The sequence below is a fragment of the Schistocerca gregaria genome, chromosome 3 (assembly GCF_023897955.1).
Source record: "Schistocerca gregaria isolate iqSchGreg1 chromosome 3, iqSchGreg1.2, whole genome shotgun sequence".
Classification (NCBI taxonomy): Eukaryota; Metazoa; Arthropoda; class Insecta; order Orthoptera; family Acrididae; genus Schistocerca; species Schistocerca gregaria.
The window spans coordinates 305,974,481-305,999,911 of record NC_064922.1 but is presented as its reverse complement, the minus strand read 5'-3'; the positions used below and the strand labels follow the sequence as shown (position 1 = coordinate 305,999,911).

The 25,431-nt window shown below is 39.0% G+C and overlaps 1 protein-coding gene across 2 annotated transcripts in view; it reads right to left on the bottom strand.

The window, feature by feature from the left end:
• Positions 1 to 9,727: 9,727 nt before the first annotated feature.
• LOC126354204 (intermembrane lipid transfer protein VPS13B) overlaps positions 9,728 to 25,431 on the bottom strand; it is a 192,381-nt gene continuing 176,677 nt past the window's right edge. For both annotated transcript variants that reach the window (XM_050003660.1, XM_050003661.1), the window contains exons 26-27: positions 19,726 to 20,094; positions 9,728 to 15,132 (exon numbers count right to left, since the gene is read on the bottom strand). In XM_050003660.1, the coding sequence (XP_049859617.1) occupies positions 10,057 to 15,132; positions 19,726 to 20,094 (5,445 nt within the window). In that variant the 3' untranslated portion in view covers positions 9,728 to 10,056. The remainder of the gene's footprint in view (positions 15,133 to 19,725; positions 20,095 to 25,431) is intronic.

Here is a 25,431-nt window from a genome sequence, read left to right as displayed (position 1 = left end):
TCTGGATCATCTTCAGATCTATTTTCTTTTTAGTTGTAACAGGAATCCAGCTTATCTACTCAGAACCACAAATCAGGAGTACTCTGAGATGCAGTTCTGAGAACTGAAGACAGGTTCCTGATGCAACTATGATCCAGAGTGATCAAAACATGTAATCTAATTAAAAACATGCAACTGAGATGGAGCAACAAATGAGAATTATTGTAAATCTCTCAAGATGATTATGTCAACTATAATATCTCATGTAATCCTTTGCTTCTACTCAGTCTGCTTCTTTGTCACATGATTCACCTTTCAATGACTGTTTCCACAGCACCACCACCTTTTATAAGACCAACTTGCAAAAACTATATGATCCACAATTTGTACCATCTGATGTAAAATAACTGTTCGGCTTCCCATGTTTGCGTGATGACCACTACAATGCCTGTAAGAAATAGAAAGTTAGTTATATAGTTTCAGAGATAATTTGGATGATTTGTACCAAAATGATGCCAAACAAGTCAGTCTAGAGGCTAATCAAACATGATTTGCGGGCATTTGCACGTCTGTGTCCTGATCATTTAGATAACATCAAATAACACATTGGTTTAGGTTGGTTCCTGCGTTTGCCTGAGGTGATTTAGGGAAATCATGAAAAATCTAAATCAGGATGGCTGGATGCAGGTTAGAACCATTGTCCTCCAAAATGTGAGTCCAGTGTGCTAACCACTGTGCCACCTCGCTCAGTACATTGGCTTATATTCAATGAAAACTAATGTAGCCTTTGTTACTACTCATTTATAAGTGAATAAAAACTTTGCCAACAAAGAAAACATATTTATCCACTATACCATCATTTGACCAGTGCACAGATTTTTATATGGAGGAGATAGTAATACCTGGAATGGAGAAGTGTGAAAACAAATTAGTCACTAGATCTGAATGGAAAACTAATTCATTTTTACGAAGTGTAGTCTATGGCATTGGCCACTTACTTAGCTTGCATTTAGCATGAATCTCTCACCCAGCATAAAGACCTGGGTGACTGGAAAAAGTACAGGTGACTCCTGTACGTAAAAACAATAAAAGAACTGACCTACAAAACTACAGACCCACTTCCTTAATATTGGTTAGCTGCAGAATTTTTGAACATGTTCTCAGTTCAAATATAATGAAGTTCCTTGAGATGGAAAAGCATCTGTCCACAAATCAGCAAGGTTTTCGAAAGCATCGCTTGTACAAAACTCAGGTTGTCCCGCAAACTTTGGATGAAGAACTACAGGCAGATTTCATTTCTGAAAAGTGTTGGACATAGTGCCCCACTGCAGGCTGTTAATAGAGGTATGAGCATATGGAATAAGTTCACAGATATGTGAGTGGCTCAAAGACTTTTTAAGTAACAAGACCCAGTATATTTCTCTCAATAGCGACTGTTCACCAGAGACAAAGGTATCTTCAGGAGTGCCCCATGGAACTGTGATACGGGTGCTATTATTCTCGTTATACATAAATGATCTGATGGGCAGGGTGAGCAACAATGTGCAGCTCTTTGCTGATGATGCTTTGGTGTTTGCGAAGATGTCATAACTGAGTGACTGTAGGATGGTACAAGAGGGCTTAGACAAAATTTCTAGTTGATGTTATTCGGCAGCTAGCTCTAAACATAGAAAAACATAAGTTGATACAGATGAGTAGGAAAAACAGTCGTTTAATGTTTGAATACAGCATTAGCAGTGTGCTACTTGACACAGTCAGGTCAATTACACCAGGAATTTCTCCTAAGAGACATCAGGCACATTTTCTATGGTATTTCAGAAGATATTTGCAGTATCGTTTTTGCATTGCATAGCTGGAATCATCCCAAACTATTACTGCTCGTCACGTCATTTATGACGCCCAGTGACAACAGAAAGTGTCATTTTATTTCCATTGGGTGTCAGTTTGTTTCCCCATTACATACCAAATTATTTTTAAATGTGAATTTCACTTGCCCATTCAATAGAGCGCTCCCAAAATAGTCTAGTCCAATGTTCATTTTATCGATATTTATCAATAGGGACAGAAAACACTATGCATATGCACCTATCCAGCAGCGATCCAGTAGTGCTGAATACTTGGCGACAGGAGACAGTGCAGCAGTGTCACTGCTGGAGTACTGGTTATTCTGTGTGTTTTACTGTTCCTGTTAATACATATCAATAAAATGAATATCAGACTAGACTAACAAGGTACCACTTTACCAAGGGACCACACAAAACTGCACTTTAAAAATCATTTTGTTTGTAACAAGAAACAAAATGATTCTTTCTGCTTACACTGCGTATCACATGAAAGATGCGGTGAGCACTATTTGCTAGGGCTGACTACAGCTGAACAGGGCAAAAAGGAAATTTCAAATATCTAGTGAAACACCAGAGAAAATGTGCCTCATGACTCTTGAGAGAGACACACTGTATGTCTAGGTGTACCACTGTAAAGCAATATGAAATGGAACAAGTATGTAAGGGCTGCAGAGGGGAAGGCAAATGGTTGACTTCGGTTTATTGGGAGAGTTTGGGCTGGCTGGTTGATTTGGGGGAGGGAACTAAACAGCGAGGTCATCGGTCTCATTGTGTTAGGGAAGGATGGGGAAGGAAATCAGCTTTGTTCTTTCAAAGGAACCATTCCGGCATTTACCTGAAGCGATTTAGGAAAATTACAGAAAACCTAATTCAGGATGGCCGTATGAAGGTTTGAACCATCATCAATCTGAATGCAAGTCCAGTGTGCTAACCACTGCACCACATCACTCAGTGAAGAGTTTTGGGAAAACATGGTTCATCTGTAAAGGAGACCACATATAGAGCATTAGAGCAACCCATTCTTCAGTATCCCTTCCGAGTACTGGGATCTCCACCAGGTTGGATTAAAGGAAGCCATTCAAACAATTCAGAGGTGGGCTGTTAAGATTTATTACCAGTTGGTTTGATTAACATGTACGTATTACATAGATGCTTAGGGAACTGAAATGGGAATTCCTGGTGGGACGAATACAATATTTTTGAGGACTACTATTGACAAAATTTAAGAGAGAATCAGCATTTGAAGCTGAGTGCAGAACAATCCTACTGCCGCCAACATACATTTTGCACAACAACCACAAAGATATGAGAAATTAGGGCTCTTCAGGAGGCATATAGACAGTCGTTTTTCTCTTGCTCTATCTGCAAGTGGGACAGGTTGGGAAATGATTAGTAGTGGTACAACGTAACCTCTGCAATGCACCATATGGTGGCTTGCAGAGCATGTAAGTAGATATAGGTATGACATCTGTTCAATAAATTCTGGAACATTGCTCACAAAATTTTTCTACACTTACCTTTTACTTACTGTGCATGATTTCCTTCAAAATACTCTCCTCTACCACTGATACACTGGTAACCATGCCATTTCCACTTCTGAAAGCAGTCTTGGTACACCTGTTGCTGGACTGCATGAACTGCCATCTGTGAATTTTCTTTCCTCATCTATCATTGTAAATCTTTGTTCTTTCAATGGGATTTTCAACTTTGGAAATAAAAAAAAAAAAAAAAATGGCCTCAGAGACCACATCTGGAGAGAACGAGGATGAGGCAGCACAATTATTTCATTTTTTGTTTAACAGTAACACACCAACAGGAATGAATTGGCACATGCATTATTGTAATGCAAAACTTGCAGGCATTGTAACACATCCTGATTATACCAATGATTTACAGTTTGACACTGTGGTGCGAATTCATGATGAACTAATCCTTCAAAGTGAAGGAAAACTAGCTGCATGACTTTGACATTTGGCGTGACCTTATGAGCATTTTTGGTCTTGGAGAACCTTCCTCAGCCCACTCTGAAGATTGAACCTGGGTCTCAACATCATAAACATACACCCACCTCTCATCACCAGTTATGAGACTCTTCTCATCTTGTTGTCATCTGTGCGATCCAAAAGCTCTTCGCAGATTGTAAGGTGAAGGTCTTTCTGGTCTTGACTCATGAGCCGTAGGACAAACATGGTGGCAACATGAAACATTCCAGGACGTTGTGTCAGGATTTTATGACATAGTCCAACAAAAATGTTGCATTTTTCTGCAATTTTGCGGACAGTCAGTCTTTGATTGGCATGCACAATTTCGTTAACATTCCTAACATGAGCTTGACATCGAGGGGCATCCTGAATGAGTGTCATCTCTACCTTCCATCCGGCCATTCTTAAACAATGTGAACCATTGTGCTTAAGCACTCATCACTATAGGCTTCCTGCATCATTTGGTGTGTCTCTGTAACGGTTTTCTTGAGTTTCACGCAAAATTTCATGCAGACATGTTGCTCCTCTCAAAATTCATGACACAATATTCTACCTAATACAGACTGAACAATAGTTAACTGATATACAACAATGAAACTTCTGTCAATTACATATTAAGCACAGGCGTGTGCAGGGATGCCAACTGCATTTCGCACCAGCAGACCACTGGCCTGAACTTATGAATATTCCAGAATGATTTGAACAGACTGTGAATATTACTCACATGACCAATGTTTAATGAAATATTTGTCTCTGGGATAGTAAGAGTTTTTCAAAAGAAATGATTTCACATTAGATTTAAAATTCACTTTGCTACCATTATGATACTTTTTTGTTATTGGGCAAATTATCAAAGATTTTTTAGGCTGCGCCATGAGCTACTCCTTGAGGCAATGAAAGCTTTAGTGATGAGTAACAATGGCCACTTTTTCATCTAGTCTTGAAGTTGTCAGTATTAGTTTTCTGATCATAATGCATTGGATTACTTATGATGATATTCATTATGAAATACATATGAGGCATATTAAATTTGAAACTTATGTCATTTCCCAATGTAAACCCTCTGCAACCATACAAAGTATTCTCAATGTAACCCCTAGATTATAGGCTCACTGCAAGTACCTATATAGGAGTCTGTTTTGACCACTGGCAAATTGCTGATGCAATAACAGTACAACTGATGAATGTGTGATCTTTCGCCATTGGATAAAGTCAAAAATTCCTAGAAGCCATGTCAATTGAGTAAGGGTCCAGAGGAGCTACTTCATTTCTTTGTTTTCATGAAGAAACTCCTGTGTTGTGTTCTGATGATCTGTTGGTACACTGCCTTGGCGAAACAGCACACATTCAGCCTCTTTGAAGTATTTTGCCAGTGAATGCACAGTGTTCACATTTATGGCACCATAACCACACATTTCATTCAACTGATGTTTACAATTTCAATGGATGGCAGTCTCTCAAGCACAGAAAACATCACCATTTGTAGCACCAAAATAAATCCTCAGTGTCACTGCATCTGCAGAAGTATTGTGTGCCATACAGTGTTACCACCTGTGTTCTGCTTACAAAAAGAGAGTTTGAGTATTTGAAGCTAAACTGTATGCATTCACAATCCTGAGAAAGAAAATGAGACCTTAGAACTCAAACATACCTTGTATATTGTGAAGATGCAGCTAGAATGCTAAATTTGTTTAAGAGATTCCAGTTAGATGGCTGTGAACACCACATATCCTCCCCAACCGCTTCCATGCAATCAGTACTTTCTTCCTAAGTGATGAGGTACTCCAGAAAATTATGCTGTAGCTATTAATATGCAGAAATCGATTTTGTTTGTTTTCAACACTAGGAATTGTGTAAATACATTACTGAACTTTGCTGTTTAAGAAGCTCAATAAAATGTTACTTCCAGTTCAAACTGACATCACTATGTATACTCCAGAAAACTGCAACCTTTTACCCCACTGAATGATTTCTTTTCATCTTTTCATTAACTGTTGGTTCTAGTCTGTTCATTGTTAGGATCTGTATACACTGTCCCCCCCCCCCCCCCTCTCCTCCCCCCCTTCCGCCCAGAATTAGGGGAGAGACCTATTGTGGCAAATTACTTATTAATTCTTTGGAAACATTATTATTAATACCTTCTGTTAATTATAGAACATGAGTCATCTGCAGGAAGTATCAACTTTGTTTGGTGTATGTAAAAATATAAGAAAGAGTCTACATAAGCCACACTTATTATCACTTTGTAGAGTGCAGTTGTAACAGTATACAAACAATGTACCTACTTCACTCTTTGGAAACTAATGATTCTTCCATCTGGCATGAGTTCCAGAATGTTGCAGTGTGAGTTGTTAAACAGTATATTCTTGGTTCCAGTCTACACTTCTAGTGTTCCCATATTGTAACTTCCTCAACTGCTCCCTACCAAAATACATTTCCTCTGTCCTCCGATAAACTATACTTTCTTTGTTTAATCCCTTTAAAATGTATGTAATTTTTTTACTTATTTGAATTGGTTATACTGTTCATTTCATTCTCCTTCCATTAAAATGTTGCCTCTCACTTTCCATCTCTTTCCTTTCTACTGTTTTCATTCTTCCCATAAAGTACTAGTTTTCACTTTAGTTTTATGTCATGCATATGAATAAATGAAAAGATCCAATATTGTTTGACTACATGGCCAGCAGTCAGGCAATGGAATCAGTCACAATTGTCAAGTATCTATGGGACTTTGGAGCAATTCAAGATGGAAGGGAATACATTGTGCTACAGGAAAGACAGGTTCCCAACTCAGATTGAGTGGGAGAATTCTGAAGAAATGTGTTTCATAATGATACAAACTCTCCATTGATTAATTCCTGAGAATTGCTCAATAGTCTAGGATTCTTTAGTAGGAAGGATTAACAGAACAGATGCAGAATATTGAAAGAAAAGTTTTGTGCTTCATCACACATTAGTTTGGTCGCCACAAGAGTACCAAAGAAATGCTGCATAAATTGTAGTGGGGGATCTATAAAAAGACATTATGCATTGCAGAAGACCTTACTCACAAAATTCCCAGAACCCAAATTCTGAAATATGTTAAGAAACATTACTATTTTTACTGTATATATGAGTAGTGACAAAAAGATAAAAATAGAGAAATTTGGGCATTACAAAAGCGTACCAACAATCTTTCTTCCCTTGTACCATCCATGAACAGTATACAAATGGGAAACATGAATCTGGTACAATGTACAGGATAGTAATGAAGGCCATGAAACATTTCAAAAAATCAGTACAGATAAATGACTATGTACAATGTAACAAATGATACAGTATGTGGAAGACAAACTCTCCAAGTTTTTTATACGAAATGTGTTTTGTGTGTCTATCCTTCATTACATAGAACACATCTAATTGGTAGTCCAATTCTGCCCATACCCACTTCAGTATATCAGGAGTGACAGTAAGAACAGCTGAAGTGAAGCAGTGTCACATGTGTTTGAGTTTCTGTGATAGAGGTGGATCATAAATGCTATCCTTGATGTAACCTAACAACAAGAAACCTCAAGGAGTAAAGTCTGATGACTATCAAGACTCCTACAGTAACACCAGGTCAGAAGAAACAACACAACTCTTCCAGCAACATGGCAATGTCTCATTCAAGAAATCTCATATAAAGCTGTGGACAAGTGAAGAGGTGACATCTTGGTGAAAGATGAAATCCCTGGTGTCAGCTTCCCGTTGATGAGTGAGCCACAATTGCAGCATGCCAAGATAGGTGAGACCATTGAAAGTTCTCTCAGTGACGAGGAAGGGCCCCTTCATATCTTGTAAACTGGTGATGTCTTGTGAAATCTGTCGTGAAAGATCTTTGCACTCTAACTACCAGTCACCAAATAGCAAATTCTAGTAGCACACAAAATGCTTTATCTGTCTGGCTCCCCACCATTTTCAACAACTACAGTCAGTGGTGCCCCTGTTGGCAGTTCTCCAGACTAACTTGTCAGCACCAGGTAAAAAGCTCCACAACTACTAACTGTGAGAGTTCATAATTCACATACTGCATTATTTGTTACATTACATTAAGTCTTTTACCTTTATATTTTAAAATGTTTCTTGGACTTTATAATTACTCTCTGTATCTTCTACCATACATCAACTGGTGGCTTGCGGAGTACAGATGACAAAGCAGATTTCTGCACAGCAGTTTCCTCATTTGATCTGTTTTAAATCTCTTCCAGCATTTGTCTATGATTCGTCAAATGCACCTGATTTTAAAATCTCTTCTCTTAGTCTTTTTTCGCTTGTATTTTCTTTTCTATACTGCAAGGAAAATTTTAATAATTTTGTCTACTTAATTTTCTACTACAGTGAACTTTAGATACATACATTTCAGTGCACTCATGTTTCTTACTACACTCCAAATCTATTATGGTCATCATTTACATCTCTGAGATTCTCTCTTTTGTATTCCCAAAAAGAAAAGAAAGATACACTCCTGGAAATTGAAATAAGAACACCGTGAATTCATTGTCCCAGGAAGGGGAAACTTTATTGACACATTCCTGGGGTCAGATACGTCACATGATCACACTGACAGAATCACAGGCACATAGACACAGGCAACAGAGCATGCACAATGTCGGCACTAGTACAGTGTATATCCACCTTCCGCAGCAATGCGGGCTGCTATTCTCCCATGGAGACGATCGTAGAGATGCTGGATGTAGTCCTGTGGAAAGGCTTGCCATGCAATTTCCACCTGGCGCCTCAGTTGGACCAGCGTTCGTGCTGGACGTGCAGACTGCGTGAGACGACATGCGGACGTGCATTGTCCTGTTGGAACAGCAAGTTCCCTTGCCGGTCTAGGAATGGTAGAACGATGGGTTCGATGACGGTTTGGATGTACCGTGCACTATTCAGTGTCCCCTCGACGATCACCAGAGATGTACGGCCAGTGTAGGAGATCGCTCCCAACACCATGATGCCAGGTGTTGGCCCTGTGTGCCTCGGTCGTATGCAGTCCTGATTGTGGCGCTCACCTGCACGGCGCCAAACACGCATACGACCATCATTGGCACCAAGGCAAAAGCGACTCTCATCACTGAAGACGACATGTCTCCATTCGTCCCTCCATTCACGCCTGTCGCGACACCACTGGAGGCGGGCTGCACAATGTTGGGGCGTGAGCGGAAGACGGCCTAACGGTGTGCGGGACCGTAGCCCAGCTTCATGGAGACGGTTGCGAATGGTCTTCGCCGATACCCCAGGAGCAACAGTGTCCCTAATTTGCTGGGAAGTGGCGGTGCGGTCCCCTACGGCACTACGTAGGATCCTACGGTCTTGGCGTGCATCCGTGCGTCGCTGGGGTACGGGCACGTGCACCTTCCGCTGACCACTGGTGACAACATCGATGTACTGTGGAGACCTCACGCCCCACGTGTTGAGCAATTCGGCGGTACGTCCACCCGACCTCCCGCATGCCCACTATACGCCCTCGCTCAAAGTCCGTCAACTGCACATACGGTTGACGTCCACGCTGTCGCGGCATGCTACCAGTGTTAAAGACTGCGATGGAGCTCCGTATGCCATGGCAAACTGGCTGACACTGACGGCGGCGGTGCACAAATGCTGCGCAGCTAGCGCCATTCGACGGCCAACACCGCGGTTCCTGGTGTGTCCGCTGTGCCGTGCGTGTGATCATTGCTTGTACAGCCCTCTCGCAGTGTCCGGAGCAAGTATGGTGGGTCTGACACACCAGTGTCAATGTGTTCTTTTTTCCATTTCCAGGAGTGTATTTTAATGTTTGACTCAAAGACTTAAACTTCAGTATTTTTGCATCATAAGCAAATAGTTATGACAGGTACATCCTTACACAATAATGAAATATTCATAGATATATTAATGTGTGGAGAGAAAAGATTTCAAAGCATTGAATATCTTAAAGTTATTTTCATTAGTAGACTCCTGGTTCCCTTGGCATTACATGTTCTCAAACAAATGAACAAATATAGTATCCATGATGATCAGCTCATAATTGCACAGTTCCAAGGGACAACATTCTTGTCAATTTAGGAGATTAACTGGGGAATCATGGACTCAATTCTATGAAAATAGTCATGCACAACTTATGTAAAAAAATTGTATTAACAGAAAATTTATGTTACAGTAACAAACAACTGGCAAAATTTAATATCTTATAATACATCACAGTTACAAACTTCTCAGACAAGATGGAAAGCACAGACAATTATTCCAAACTTCTTTCACAATACTGGAAATCCTCTTCCTTGGCACTGTCTTTTAATAATAGTCAAAAGTGCTATTAAATAATCTCTTTGCTGTGGATTCACAAAAAAAGTTAAGACAGTCTGGAAGGTCCGAGGTTCTACTTTTACAAAACCACATGAATTACTTGAACCTGAATCTGATGGACTACAATCACTGGCACTTGTCACAAGACCACCACTTTGTCTCACAAAATTCACAACCCGTGCACGTGATGAAGTATCTGTCTCTATGGAAGCAACAGGATGCTGGAAACACAAACTTATGAGAGTCGGATCATCAGATTTCTCAATAGTGGTGAGTTCTGAAAGTGAGAGTACTTTTTGTACATTATCCTGTTCTACATTTATTAAGAAAAGAGCATGGACAGTAAGTAAGAGCGTCACAGCTTCCATGTCAGCATTTTCACTGCGTTGCACAGCTTCAACAACATAGAGGAATGGATGCCTCATATCTGACACTAACTTCCAACTGTATTTAAGATGAGAGTTGACTCTGCCACAAATGGGGTCTACTGAAGGCTGATGCCGAATTTGCAACACTGTTGACCACCCTGTACCATGTAGCAGACCTTGGCCTGCAAGGGCAACAAAATCTGCAGCCCCACTCAGAGGCTTAGTAACAACCCCTACAAGCCCTCTTCCCACACTTGCAGCTATATTTCCACCAAAAATCATAGACTGTAATGGGTGGTGCGCAATCCCTCCTACTGCACCAAGTAAACTTATTCCTAGCCCTGTCAGACCTTGAACTACCCCTTGTGTTAGTCCTTGCGGTGGCTGCCTCCGTCGTTCTTCTGTGCGTTCCAAGTGTTCTGCATCCAGGGTAAGTCGGTCCAAATTTCGAGCTAAACTTGCGGCCAATTTTGTCACGGAGCTAAGAGTACCTGCTGTGACATGCTTCATAAGAGAGGCTGAGCCATGAGTAACACCTGCAATAAATGCCCAAGGCCCCTGGAAAATGCCTTGATAGGGCATGTTGACAAAGTCCCAAAGACCAGAGCCTACAGTGCGAGCAAAGCCACCTGGAGTTCCCAGCAATTCCAGTGAACCTACAACCCAACCAGCACCAAAAATGGCTCCAGACAGATAGTGCATTGTCAAAGTGTGTCCAAGTCGATACGGTGTAGTAACAAGATAACGGTGTTGAAATGCAGTGAAATGGAGTGGAGAACAATCCAAAGCTACATAAAGTGGAGCTGTCATGTGAACACTTAGTAGCATAGATAAAGGTTCAATAGTGAGAGACTGTAATTGAATTGGAAATGCAATCTGCTGTGCTTGGAATTCAATTGCTTGTGGAATTGGAATTGCTGCCAAGTGAGAAGACTGTTGAGTAACCCTATGTTCTTTCTCTGTGAAAAATAAGCCTTTATTAAAAATGGATACTGTTTTATCAATAAGCTTTATTTTAAGGTTATCTTCAATGTAAAGGCTCAGAGGTCCAATGGAAGTTCTTAGACTTTTTGCAGTCAGATCACCAGTGAGTTTCTTTTCGAGAATAGCAAACACTTTTATGAGTGCATACTCTTCAGTCTGCTTAATCAGTACACTAGCTGGGACACGTAAATTTGTTAAGTGGATCATCTTTGGTGCCTGGCCTATCAGTATGACTGGAAAATCAAATCCTCCAGATTTAAACATCTGGTTATCAAGTTGCATATCCCCAATGTTGAAAGAAATATGCCATTCATCTTGTCCTGCAAAGCTTCTTTCTGTTTGGGCTGAGATACATACTTTGTCTAAGGTCAGAGAAAGTATTTCGGATGTTATTGTACTTGTACTTGGTAAATCCTCAGTCAATATAATATTCAGTCCTTTTAGAAAGAGTGACAGAAGAAAACTATTTTTAGGGCTAGTATCAGGTTGAACATCTTTTGCATCACTGCATAATGGCTTTAAAGTTTGTTCTGAATTTATACGTCTTAAACATTTTGATTTTTCTTCCAATGGAGTAGATATATTGAAAGTGGTATCAGAAGTACTACCATTTAATCTGTAACTGTCCTCACATTCACTGTTAGCAGTCTCCACTTGGACATCAGAGCTGCCATCTGATACACTTCCAGTAACTTTCTCCATGTGTGTTTGTATTAATCTTATGCGTATGTCTCTAGCTGATATTTCAACATGGCTTACAGTATCCACTGTGATATGCAACGTGTGACAGTGAAATTCTGAGTGCACTCTAACATCACCATGGTTGGGGAGATACAAGAACTGTTCCTGTACTTCAATAATATCGAGACCCTGAGACCACTTTGGAAGTCCTTCATTATAGCAAGCAAATACCAGCTGTGGCATAACAGTTGGCTTAACTATGTTTGGAAACTGTTTTGATATGTAAGGAAGACTGTAGAATGAAGATTTGTTTGGGTGGACTTCACATAACCAATCAATGTGTGATGCTTCAAAAACAACACTACCATCATTTCCTGCTGTTCCTTGTGCACAGAGAAGTTTGAAACTACATTTGTTATGTATGATCATCTGAGGATGTGGATCACAGTGTACATGTAGAAATATTTGGTCACTAAGCACCTGAATGGAAAGAACAAAAGCCTCATTCATTTCTTTGCATTTGTCATCTGCTTTCACAGGAACTGTAAAGCTATGACGGCCAAACTGTTTGATTACTTTGATTGGGCAACACCATCCGCCACCCTTGTTGAAAGACACATAGTGGTTTATTTCATCTTCTCCACCACCAACAAGTGTCCATTCGGTAACTGGAACACCTCTACTTTGTGGTCCTTGTGGTTCAGGTGGAACAACAATGTAAGATTGAGCAGCATTATGAAATTCTGACATACTGATTTTTTCTTTCAAAAGCAGACAAGACATTTGGAGATCAAGATTTGTGTGGTTGCATACTATATAGGTGGGTCTTATATGAAGTATCCTTATTTCATCAGTGATGTCAGATTTCAGATTTGCAAAGCACATCACTTTGCTTTGTTGAACTGGAATCTGTGCATGACCTACACTGGGTATTACACCAGAAATGTGTGGCATATAGAAACTACTAATTCTTCCTCGCTGTTCAAGTTGAAGAGGACAGGAGCAATGCTCTAGTGTTCTTAAATGGAATGACAGAACGAATGTACTTTCCATTTTAGGGGGAGCTACAACTCCAATGTGTGGAATATTACAAATTACAGAGCCTTCAATTATCAAGCTCACTGTACATCCTAATGTATTTACTATTAGTGCCCATGGTTGAACATCTACTAAAAGTGTACCAGAATATGGACTGTGAAGTTTATATTCCACCTGAACATGTGTCTGTGGCTGTTCTGCAGTTTCCCAAGGAAGCTCTGCATATTCTTCACCAACAAATGGCCAGCGACTGCCCTGTTTATTGTGAACTGTGTCTAAGACGACATCTATATCTACACCTTTTCTAAGGGTGCTATTAGGAAACTGTTGACGATCTACCATAGTGTATGATAATGGTACATAAGGATCAGAAGGCAGAATACTGTTTTCAAGCTGGAATGTTAATTTGTGTGTATGTTCAATAGTACCAGGGCAATATAACTGTTGTTCATCTCCTTTTCCTTTTATAATTGATTCAAGATGAACTTTTAAACCTGGTGTATCAACAAAAACTTTTGCTGGTAGTGGTAAATGAGATCTTATCATGAATAATGGAGAAAGTACTGCTAAAATTTTACCACCATTCCCAATTGGCTGTCTTATAATCCTACACCATACACTGAGAAACTGAGTTTTATCTTGCAAGGGAACTTTAACTAACCAAGGCTGGTTTGTTTTTACATTTTCCTCCAATGGAATATCTCCAGACCATAAACTTTCAAGACCATGAAAACGTATTCGTAAAACAACTTTTTTACCATCTTCTAGTAAAACAGAAGGAGCAGTATCTTTACCACAAACAAGAAGGGATCTAACAGGATGCATGGGTGCGTCAGCATCTGCGACTGGCAAAACTTTACATTCAAAATGTTCCACTAAAAGGTTTGTTATTATTAACTGGCCTGATATTACAACCTGTTTTTGAGTAGCTGAAAGTGAGGTTACCTTCACAATCAAGCTGAATTCTCTCTGGCTACTTTCTGTAACACAGCACAAATTAGTACCATCTCTGTCAATTTCAAATGGCTGACTCCACACCCAACCACCATTCTCTGTTCCTACATGCATCATTTGCCTGGCTTTGTGAGTGCGCCAGGCATACATGTGGCACTGTCTGCTCCCAAGCAAAATATCTTCATCTGTCATTGCTTGACCAAATCTTATGGACTGCATCATATCATTACAAATTACATATCGACTAATAATGATACAGTTCTGGCTTTCAGGTTTATCAGCATAATTTCCTGTCCAAAGCTGTGAGGAAATACCTAATGAATGGCCGATGGATGGTCCAAGCCTAATATTAATGGGACTCATAACAAGTGATGCCGTATTACTATTTCCAAAATTTATTTGGAACCTTGTTCTAAAAGGCTCTACAATGCATTGTTGCGTCAGATATGCAAAATCAACTGAATCGCAACGAATGCTGCTAGTAAACTCAAGATAACTATGTTCTGAATTCCAGTGGCAGAAGAATAGAGCTGCAGTGTCTAGTAAGACAGAGAAAAAGCGCTGCGTAGAAGGAAAATTTCCATCCCATGTGAATGCCTGTAGTGGTACTGGCATCATTTGACATGGACTGTCTATCTGGAGGTGATTATATAAAGAAATCTGAATAGAAGTTACATTCACAGCAAGCTGAATATGTGGAACAAGTTCTGGTGAGAAGAAAGAGTCAACTCTCATGCAAGCTGCGAGGGAATGAGGTGAAATAGTGACATTCTTGGCAACTAAACTATCTTCATCACCAGTTTGAAGTATTAGTTGCACTCTCCAAGTGCAGCTAACAACAGGATGTGAATCTTCAGGTAACTTTAGCCGACAAATATCTGATTCAGATAACTGAAACTGTGAATGTTCTTGGTAGCTGTTACGAGCATCACTCCAATATTGTAATGAGCAAAGAACCTGTTCTTTGCAGTTAACACTCTCTTCGTGAGAATTGCTTGCCATCTGTAAATAGAATACAAATATAAATTACCAAAACAATAACAATAATGAACTTCAGAAACTAAAATAAGTACTACACAAACATATCAGATACACCCAAGTAACAGAAATTGCTGAACATTGTGCATCTCAAAACTGCAAGGGCATTTACTTCCCATTATGAGCCTAAATTGCCAGATGCAAAAAGAGTCCATAATTGTTCATATTTACAGGTTGCCTGGGTATTATAGGTACAAACAAAAGTGACAAGTAGAGAAAAACAAAACAAGCAAATAATCCTAAAAAACATAAGTCCAGAAACCAACAGTTTCCTCAATATGAAGTATTATGACTGAATACATAAACACCTTATAACAGAGTCTTCAAGGATCCAAACTGCAGATATGTACTTGAAGATAAACACATTACAGTAAGTGTTGCACATGGCCGCAATTCATGTGAACACAAGCTTCAGCACATCTCCTTATCAATGTTCGTACAAGTTCAAAAATCCTGACAGGTTCCAAATGCATTAACAACCACCCACAATATTTTCTTGGTGTTCATGAACACTGTCAACATGGCTGGAATGCTCCAATGCTTTTAAATATCCACTCACAAAAATTACCAATAAGGGAGGTACTGAGAGGCCACGTTGTTAGTGAGCCACAGCCACACTTGTTGCTGTCTAAGGTTTGTGCTACATATTCCTGAACAGACATATGACAATTACATGGACCACACATGCTACCTTTCACTATAAGGAGTATTACCCAAGGTCACGTTTTCCCAAAAACAGCTTAGGCACCCTTATTTCAGAAAATATTACCCTAAAGTCTTCCTGACATTTTAATATCGATTTTAATTTGAAGTTACTTTCATGAATGAACACACATTCCACCTGGGGAAAACATGTTTGTTCACACACAGCTAATTCAACACTGGCTACAAAAGGGTAGGAAACAGTTTGGATAACATGTGCTGCGTCCCCCCCCCCCCCCCCCCCCTTCCCCCACAAAGTCACCCGTAGCCAACACAAACATTCCTGCATGTAAGAAACTCAGTTTCCCACCGTACTATTTTTAAGTTTAGAAATGTTTACTTTCTGGCTCGCCATGTATATTAACTACTGACACATTTAATAAACAAGTCAACTGACTAGGGGACTTTTCCTAACCTCATACAGATCACCAAGACATGAACAAAATACAGGCAAGAAGCAATTCATTCCATACCAGTTTAATTGACTCAATACTTGGCAAGAGTGTGACTCCATCAAAAGGAATTTTTCTTGTGTCCATGTAACATGCTAAACAACTTACAGCAGGACTTCCAAAAAGTGAGAGCCACAATAACAACAGTAGCAACTTCTTTTCTATGAAGTGTTGAGGAGAATGGATAGAAGGAAACAAAGTCATTGGGACCTTTCTAGATTTTAAATTTCTGATTCTATGAATCATTCAACACTCTTATACAAACACGAACTCATGGTATAAGAGGCATTCCGGTCCGAGCTACTGGAGATGGTGGTCATGTCTGTGTGAGGTGAGCTTGCTTTTGTGAATGAATTTGTGTGTGTTTCCTTTCCTGATGAAGGCTGTGGTCGAAGGATAACATACATATGTCTTTTAGTTGTGCCTGTCTGCAACTTAACATGTCATCATTATGATAAGAAGCAATCTAGCTTTTCCTTACATTGCTCATATGTACAGTTTTAGTACATTAGTAGTCATAAAAAAGTACTTCAAAAATCTGAACTATAATATCTAATGTGTTTTTTTTCTGTATGTGTTCCACTATATTTGTATTGAAATTTTATTTAACAGATTTTAAAAAATTCACAACAGTACATTGTTGACAAGAAGAGAATAATTACACAGTGTTAACTGGAGCAGTGATGAAGTGATATTAATGCACTTAAAACATACGAAGTCAACCACAAATTTGTTGTCTTCATTTATGTATTTATATATTTCTTCTTATGTACTGCTATAAGTGTAATTGCATTATATTATCTTCTCAACATGTAGATGGATACCTGCTAGACAGATAGTCATGATGGTGGTGGTGATGATGATAATAATAATAATAATAAGAATAATAATAATAATAACAATGAGTGAAAGTGTGATTGTTGAAATAAGGCATACTGAATAGCTGAATGGTTAGTTCACCCAACTGGATTATATGGCATGTTTCATTCCCAAAAATCTCCTGTGCCATACAGAACAGCACACACACCCACAATGAAATAAGATTTGGTCTTTGGAATAAAAGTGGTACAAAACAAGATGAAGCATTAACTCTCCTCTCCATTGTGGTCTACGATGAGATAATGACTAAGGTGGCAGAAAAAAAAACTGGAGAAGACAAGATGAAAGCAGTGGTATTCACAGATGACTTGATGATCTAGGGAAATCGGTAGGAGGAGATTCATGAACAGCTGTATGCTTGGAAAGGAACTGTGAGACAGTATGGAATGAAATTTATTATTAACAAATGTGACATACTGTTCACAACTAGAAAGAAAAATAGAACAACTAGGGAATATGGATTGTAGGTGAACAATTTGAAGAATATAGAAAGCATCTAGTACTTGGAAGTATGACAGAGGAAAATAGAAGAAATGAGAAAGACATCAGTGACCATAGTATACAAGAAGAAGCACTCCTGTGAAGTTTTAGGAGCCTGGTGGTTGCTAAGTCAATAATTCCAATAAAGTCAGTGTTATCTAGGGAAAAAAACTGTAAAATGTCTTGTATAGCCACAAAAAATACCAATCAGATATATTTTGTTGTTCAATCCTTCAACATTTGGTGAAGAGATGTATTAAGTGCATTCTCAAACAAGCAACACTTTTGAAACAGAAACTGTGTTGCACTAAACACATAAAGCATCAACATGGGATACTATTTTAAATATACTACAACCCCAAAAATGTGAACAGCTAATATCAGTAATGATATCTCTCCTATCACATTTCATATAAAGATAATTTACAATGGCATGTTTTGAACTCAAACAAAAAGAATGACGTGAGACAGTGATGAAATATGCACTGAAGAGCTGAAGAACCTGGTACACCTGCATAATTTGTGTAATATCTGAAGTAGTGCTGGAGGGAACTGACACCTTGAATCCTGCAGGGTTGTCCATAAATCCATAAGAGTTCAAGGGGGTGGAGATCTCTTCTAAACGGCACATTGCAAGGTATGCCAGATATGCTCAATAATGATCATGTCCAGGGAGTTTGGTGGCCAGCGGGAGTGTTTAAACTCAGAAGTGTTCCTGGAGCCACTCTGTAGCAATTCAATTTTGGATGCGTGAGGTTTCACACTGTCCTGCTGGGATGGTCCAACCTGTCAGAATGCACAATGGACATGAATGGATTCAGGTGGATGCTTCGTACATGTTATCTGTCATAAAAATCCCCACTTCATCGCTACCTCGGAGATGATGTATCCCATCACTCGTGTGCTGAATAAACTCACTTGATAACCTGCCATTGTAGCATACAGTAACCAATCTAACAACTGTGCCAGACACTTGTTGTCTTATATATGCATTGCCAATCACAGTACCATATTCTTCTTGCTTACATATCTCTGTATTTGAATATGCATGCCTGTACCAGTTTCTTTGGCAGTTCAGAGTTGATTTCACTTAATGTTTTACAATACATGTACAAAACATTGGAGTAATTTACAGAGAAACAGTTCCAGCATCACATGAGCTTTTATTTTTGAGAGAATTTAAACTTTTCTTTTTCAGATGGGTTAAAAGGCCTGACTTATTGATGCACAGCAGGCTACTTGACAATTACTGAACAAATTTTTGGTCTGTGTGTCATTAACCAACCCCACTGATATCTGTGAAGATTTCTCTGTGCTGCATGGTAATGTGTCTTTTATTTAAACAAGCTGTCTATTATGATAACATGGTGTACTGACTACACCACAATGTATGCCTTTATTTTTTTCTGTGTGTTTCAGCAATGAGGGCATTATAAACTGGATTTCTACTATCTTACTAAAGTTGGCGTTTCTTTTTTTCTTTTTTTTTTCTTTTTTGTGTAATCCACTTTTCAATGATTGTTAAAAATAATGAACATGCTGGAGTGCAGCCATTCAAACTCAGTTCTCCATTCCACATCTTTCATGGGCACACAATATCTCCATTTCCAAAAATGTTTTATTGGTTAATGGCAGAAGGAGCACATCTATCTTGCTCTTCAAATTTCCAATGTTTCGAGGGTATAGATTTGCATTTGCAGTTCACTCTTAAACATTTTAGGTGTTTTCTATTTTCTTTCAAAATGACCTGCCTCAACAGTGAATTCTACTGATCCTCTCTGATTCCAGTGTCTTGAGAATCCCATCCCTCAAAAGAGCAAATGCACAGCAACATAAGCATAGATACAGACTTAGGAAGTCCATTTTTAGCCTCAATGTGCAACAGAAATAAGATGAAGCTGGGTTAGGTTCCATAAAATAAAAATCTCTCTCTCTCTCTCTCTCTCTCACACACACACACAGACACACACACACACACACACACACACACACACACACACACACAAAATAACAATGACTAGGATTTAAGAAACAGGACACTTACCTTGTAAGGAACTGGAAAAATATCAACTCTAGTCAATGTGCGTGGTTGCGGATAACGCCAAGCCATTGTTGGTGGGTTACTCCAAAATACTATCTGATACGGGAGGGGCAGTTCTTGAGCAGAACGAGAACCTTCAGCTGCTTCTACAAACTGAAAAGCTCCTGCACGCAAATCATCCTTATAATGTTGACTCGATACTGCTGACATACCAAAATACTGTTCATTGTGTTCACTTCTAGTTGGCACAGAAGAATCTTGTGACATATTTTGTAGTAATGGCTGATATTCATTTATCAACAACTGTAAAATTTGTAGATGTTCAGGCCCAACATCAATTAAAATAGAATCTGAGTTAGCTGTTACTTGAGCCTGAAAAAAGAGAGTGAAATAAAATAGAAAACCATGCAGATCAGTAAATCTTATGGCAACAAAACAAAATGCTACTCTCAGAGCACATATAAAAATTTCCACTTTCATATGTCAACTATCAACATCATCTATATGGCAAAATAAATTACTTAAGTTCAACAAATGGCAGGATAACTTAACCAAGGCTGTAAGCCCCCAGTAGATTCAAGTAAATCTAAACATAACACAGAGTAATTCTTTGAAACAGCTGATTGACATCCTTTTTTTCATGGGCAGATCCTCCTAAAATGTAGTTATTAAGGACTATTACTGCTGTGATGAAAGCCAAAACTCAAATCTGGCAGTGTTTCGTATCTCAAAAATGGAGATAGGTCTGTTTGTACAAGTAGAAACACATATTTCTAGGATGATAAGTCATTCCACTCCATTCCCAAACTCATTGGCAGTGGTACAGCAACCACAGTAATGTTATAGAGAGAATACTGTGTGTCTGCTATACCTTCTGCCTCCAATCATCCAAGATGTTACAAGTTATTTTTGAACTGCTGTTGTAAGAATTTGTGAGCTCTCCCTTTCTGACAATGATATTTGGAAAGGATTGAACAATCTGTGTTACATAGCCATAAAAATGGATACAGCCCAACATTCGTGCACCAGTTACATCCTGAAAGCAAAAATGCCTTGCAAACATGGGCCACTCCTCCTCCCCCTACTTCTGAGGCATGTGAGGTTAAACAAGTTGTGATTCTGTATTTAGGTCCTTTTTCTTGTCATTTAGCAAAGCTATTTAAACAGAGTAATGTCCAAATTGTTTTTTCGCAGTGTAGCTCGATTCAGTATGCTCTCCTCATAATGAGCAACCCACTAATCATATATTTTTGAAACTGGGGGTTTATAAAATTAGGAGCCTAGAATGCCCGGCTGAATATATCAAATAGGTGGAGATGCAATTTACCGTTAGATTCAGTGAACAATTGCTAACAAAAAAATTGCAGATTAGAAAATATCTAAAAGCTTCAGACCATCAGTCATCTAGTTTGGAAAATCTTATAATCCTGCATGTAGAAAATAAAGGATGAAAATTAAATTTGCTTGAGGAATTTGAACTTTCAAAATAAATTCAATTCAAATCATCGACGCTTTTAAACAAATACTTATTGTCGAAAAATCTGGCATTTTTTGATGCTATGATGCACAACTTCAAATGTGTTTTATAAATTTATATTATTTCAGACATTGGGCAATTTTCCTGATTATTTACATATAGCCTTCCATAGTTAAAAGCTGTAGTGTTGCCACCTGGCAAGCTTTGTGGTACAACAACACCACAGCCCTTAGTTTTTGTCTACTCAGACTAGTGCTAGCACATAAAGTTCTGCATATACGACACATGTAAACTGGCTCTATTTTGTGTTTAAGGGGAATTGTCTCCATGAAGTAAGTCAAATAATGTGTGTGTCTTAGCTCTTTCGACACGCACACATTTTGCTTCCTCCTGCTGTACAAAGTCGTGGTTTATATATTTTAACAGTGTTGTTTTCCTTCCCCATATGACTTTTCATGCTGCTGACACAATTTGTATTTTTAAAAGTCACATTAGATCTTACATTAGATCTATCATTCTCTTTTATTACCACTATTGGCTTGCAGTGTGTGACCACATCCCGTAAACCTTCACAAGGTAGGCTTTTGCCTGTTTCTCTTTCATGGCTATTGCCAATAATCTTGTGTATGGCTTACACAAATATTTCATCACACTGAAATGGTGTTTCTGTGTTACATTCCTCCAAGAGTGGTTATGGCAATATGAGCATTTGCAGAAAGAAGGTACTATATTTACACTACTCTGATGCACGCCTCTTTTTTTTTTGTTTTTTTTTTTTTTTTGTTTTACCATATGCAGTATTCAAAATTGGAATGTGCTTAAGATTCAGTGGTGCACTATATTTGGATGCAAACCTGAATCCATCATTCATTGGCAACATAAATTGAAATTTAGGTATTGTTCTTTACGGCACAATGCATTGTTGTAATTCTCAACTTCATTCCATTATTGATGACTAAGTCCCAAAATGGATGGCAAGCAGATAACATCATATGATGCTACTATCAAGTAAAAAATAATTATTTATGCTCAAATTACAGTTTCAGGAGGGCGGAAAGAGAGTTCATTGTAGAAACCTCTGCCAGGCATTTGAGTGTGAATTACAGGGTAGGCATACAGATGTAGATGTAGCTGCAGCTGAGAGAAACATTTGCTTATGTAAGAAAGAAAAATTGGCATTATTTACAACAACAACAACAAAAACAACAACAACTACTACTACTACTACTACTGCTACTACTACTACTGGAAAGAAATTCAATGATTATGGCAAAGGAAGTAAAACTTTTGGAATGCATCTGTGAAAGGAGGAAGAATGAGCAACCTGTGACTAGTGACACCATGATAAACAAAGCAAAAGAGGAGGCTAAATTCTTAATATACTGAGGCAAGAGTTTAAGACTGGTTGTGGATAGGTTGATCATTTTATGCATTGGTAGCTTATCTCTGTGACACTGTATAACAGTATGCCAAAACTTTTACATGTTTTTGAGAAAAAATTTCAAGGATTTCAGTGGTATGTCATCACACTTCGGAAAGAAAAGAACTTTTCGATAGACCAAACAGGCAACATTGATGAGATGCCAATTTGGTTTGATACACCATATAATTTCATGATTGATGAGAAGAGGACCAAAAAAGTTACCATAAAAATATCAGGGTGTGAAAAACAGTGCATAACTATAATGCTGGCAATTACACAAGATGAGTATGAACTTCCCCTTCCTTAATCTTCAAGTGGAGAACAACAAGCCCCAAGATCCCTTAAAAGAAAACCTGTTCCCTGATCATGTCATCATTTGAAATCAAGAGAATGGGTGACTGACTGTAATGCTTGACTGGCTCTGAAATGTAAGGGAACTCCACATCGGTGGGCTTTCCAAACTACCATCAATGCTTTGTCTTGATGTATTTTGTGGTCATCACACTGATGACATAGAAAAGATCCACAGCCTAGCCACTGAACTTGTTAATATTCCTGGAGGAATGACTTCTGTGTTACAACCCCTGGACATTAGTAAACCTGTCGAAGGTTATGTTCAGGAACCATTAAAAAAAATTGTGAACGAAACTGTGAAATGACTCTGACAGGAAAAGTTAAGCACACTGCGCATCCCACAGATGCACACTGGGTTTCAGCTGTGTGGAAAAGCACTGACGCACAAATGATATTAAAACCATTCAAGAAATTTTGCATTTCAAATATTCTGGATAAGAGTGAATCTTTTTATTTTCATTATTTTTTTTCTCTTTAGCAGAAACAACTGAGGCTATAATCGCCCTTGGTGTGGAACACAAACACCGAAAAGGAGTTAAAAGCAACTTCACATTACACCCAATCGACAGAAGAAAAAAGAGCAAAAAATAAGGACTTCCCCTTGGAGAAAGATCAAAAAAATATGCCATAGAGACAGCAAAGGTCCCTAACCAAAGATTAAATGTCCTTTGCCATATTGCTAAATGTGATTGACAGCCCGTGCATCTTTCACTAAAACGGCCAATAACACAGGCGGCAAACATACACTGGAACATAAGCAATTAAAAAAAGGGCATTGCGTTAGTAAGCCTCATTTCCCATCAGACTGACATGGCCAGATCCCACATGAACATCATGGTGAATCACTCGACAGTGAGCAAAGTGAAGCCTTCTTGGACCTGTTGCACTAATGAACTGTGTACAGCACACAGAGGTTCTGAAGGGCACTGGGAGAAAAAAGCATACGACACAATCAAAAAGCCTGTGTCACCAGATACAGGGCGAAGTGCTCTGCTGTAAAAATTAAGCGGTGTTCTGGAAGCTGATGTTGAAAATGGCCAGTATCAATGATGAAGGCACACCTGACACCACGATCGGTCTTGGAGCCATCAGTGTAGATGAAGGTGCCATCGCTAAATTGGGTGCAAATCTCCAGGAATTTATGGCAATAGACCAAATCCACAGTAGTGTCCTTGGGAAGAGAATGAAGTTCAAGATGAATACAGGCTGCTGAGTGAAGCCAAGGCAGTGAAGGGTTCACAGCTATTGGGCACATGGCAGGGAGTGTGGAGTTAAGCTGCCAGCGCACTAGCTGAAAGTGAACTTCAGGAGGTAAAAGTGAAGAAAGGCATGCCCCATACTGGTGGAAAAGGGAGTTATCAAAAACTGAGGCATAGGATTGGTGGCTGGGCATGTAAGACAAACAGCATGCATATCTGCTGAGGAGAAGATCATGCCAATATGACATTTCCCAGGAAGTACTGCTTAGGACACTGAGGGACCAGGTACAGTGTGTGGGCAAATAAGACATGTGGTAGGATCAAGCATGAGCCCCAGGAATTTCATAGTTTCAGTTAGCAGATGAGCAACAGGCCCACGATGTAATGACAATGGAAGAAATCCAGTGCACTACCAGAAATTCATAAGAATGATTTTGTCAGTAGAAAAGCAAAAGCCATTGTCAATGCTTCATGAATAAAGACAACTGAGACACCACTGAAGATGCTGCTTGAGGACATAAGTCCATGGGGAACTGCAATAGATCGCAAAGTCATCGATGAAAAGGGAGTTGGAAAGTACCCAGTGGGAGACAATCCTTAACAGGGTTACTGGCTATAGAAAAAGAGGACTACGATCAGGATGGTACCATGAGGCACCCCAGTCTCCTGGATAATGGTGTCCAACAAGGGTGAACCCACACGAACCTTGAAAACTCGGTCATTTAATAATTCCTGAAGGAAATGGTGCAGGCAGCCCTCGAAATTAATTTAAAGGATCTGTCCACTTTTGCTAATATGTCACATCTTTTTAAGTTTTTTTCTGTTTACTCAATGAACTAATAAAAATGTTACCAATTTAAAGAGACCAACTAAAAGACAAAATACTAAATGAAGTGCGTAATGGTTCCATGCAGTCACTGCAGATAAAATCCCGTCTTTTGGTTTTCATTACTACGACAAACTGCTATACAAAAAAAAGCAGCAACAAGCAATGATATTATAATACTTAAATGCAGTGACTGAAATATTTATGTCATATCAATGTACTGAATGGCTCAAATCTTTATATAACACATCAATACTGTGTGATACACTTATCCTGGAAAGAAAGCACACTTATCCTGCATGTCACCTCTTCTGGATGGCACTGTTCTACTGACCAATCTATCTGAGCACAAATGTTGAACTCATTTAATGATCCTGTTCGCTACTGCATTTCTCTTATGGCTTCCAATGCCAGTGTGTCCACTGCTGAT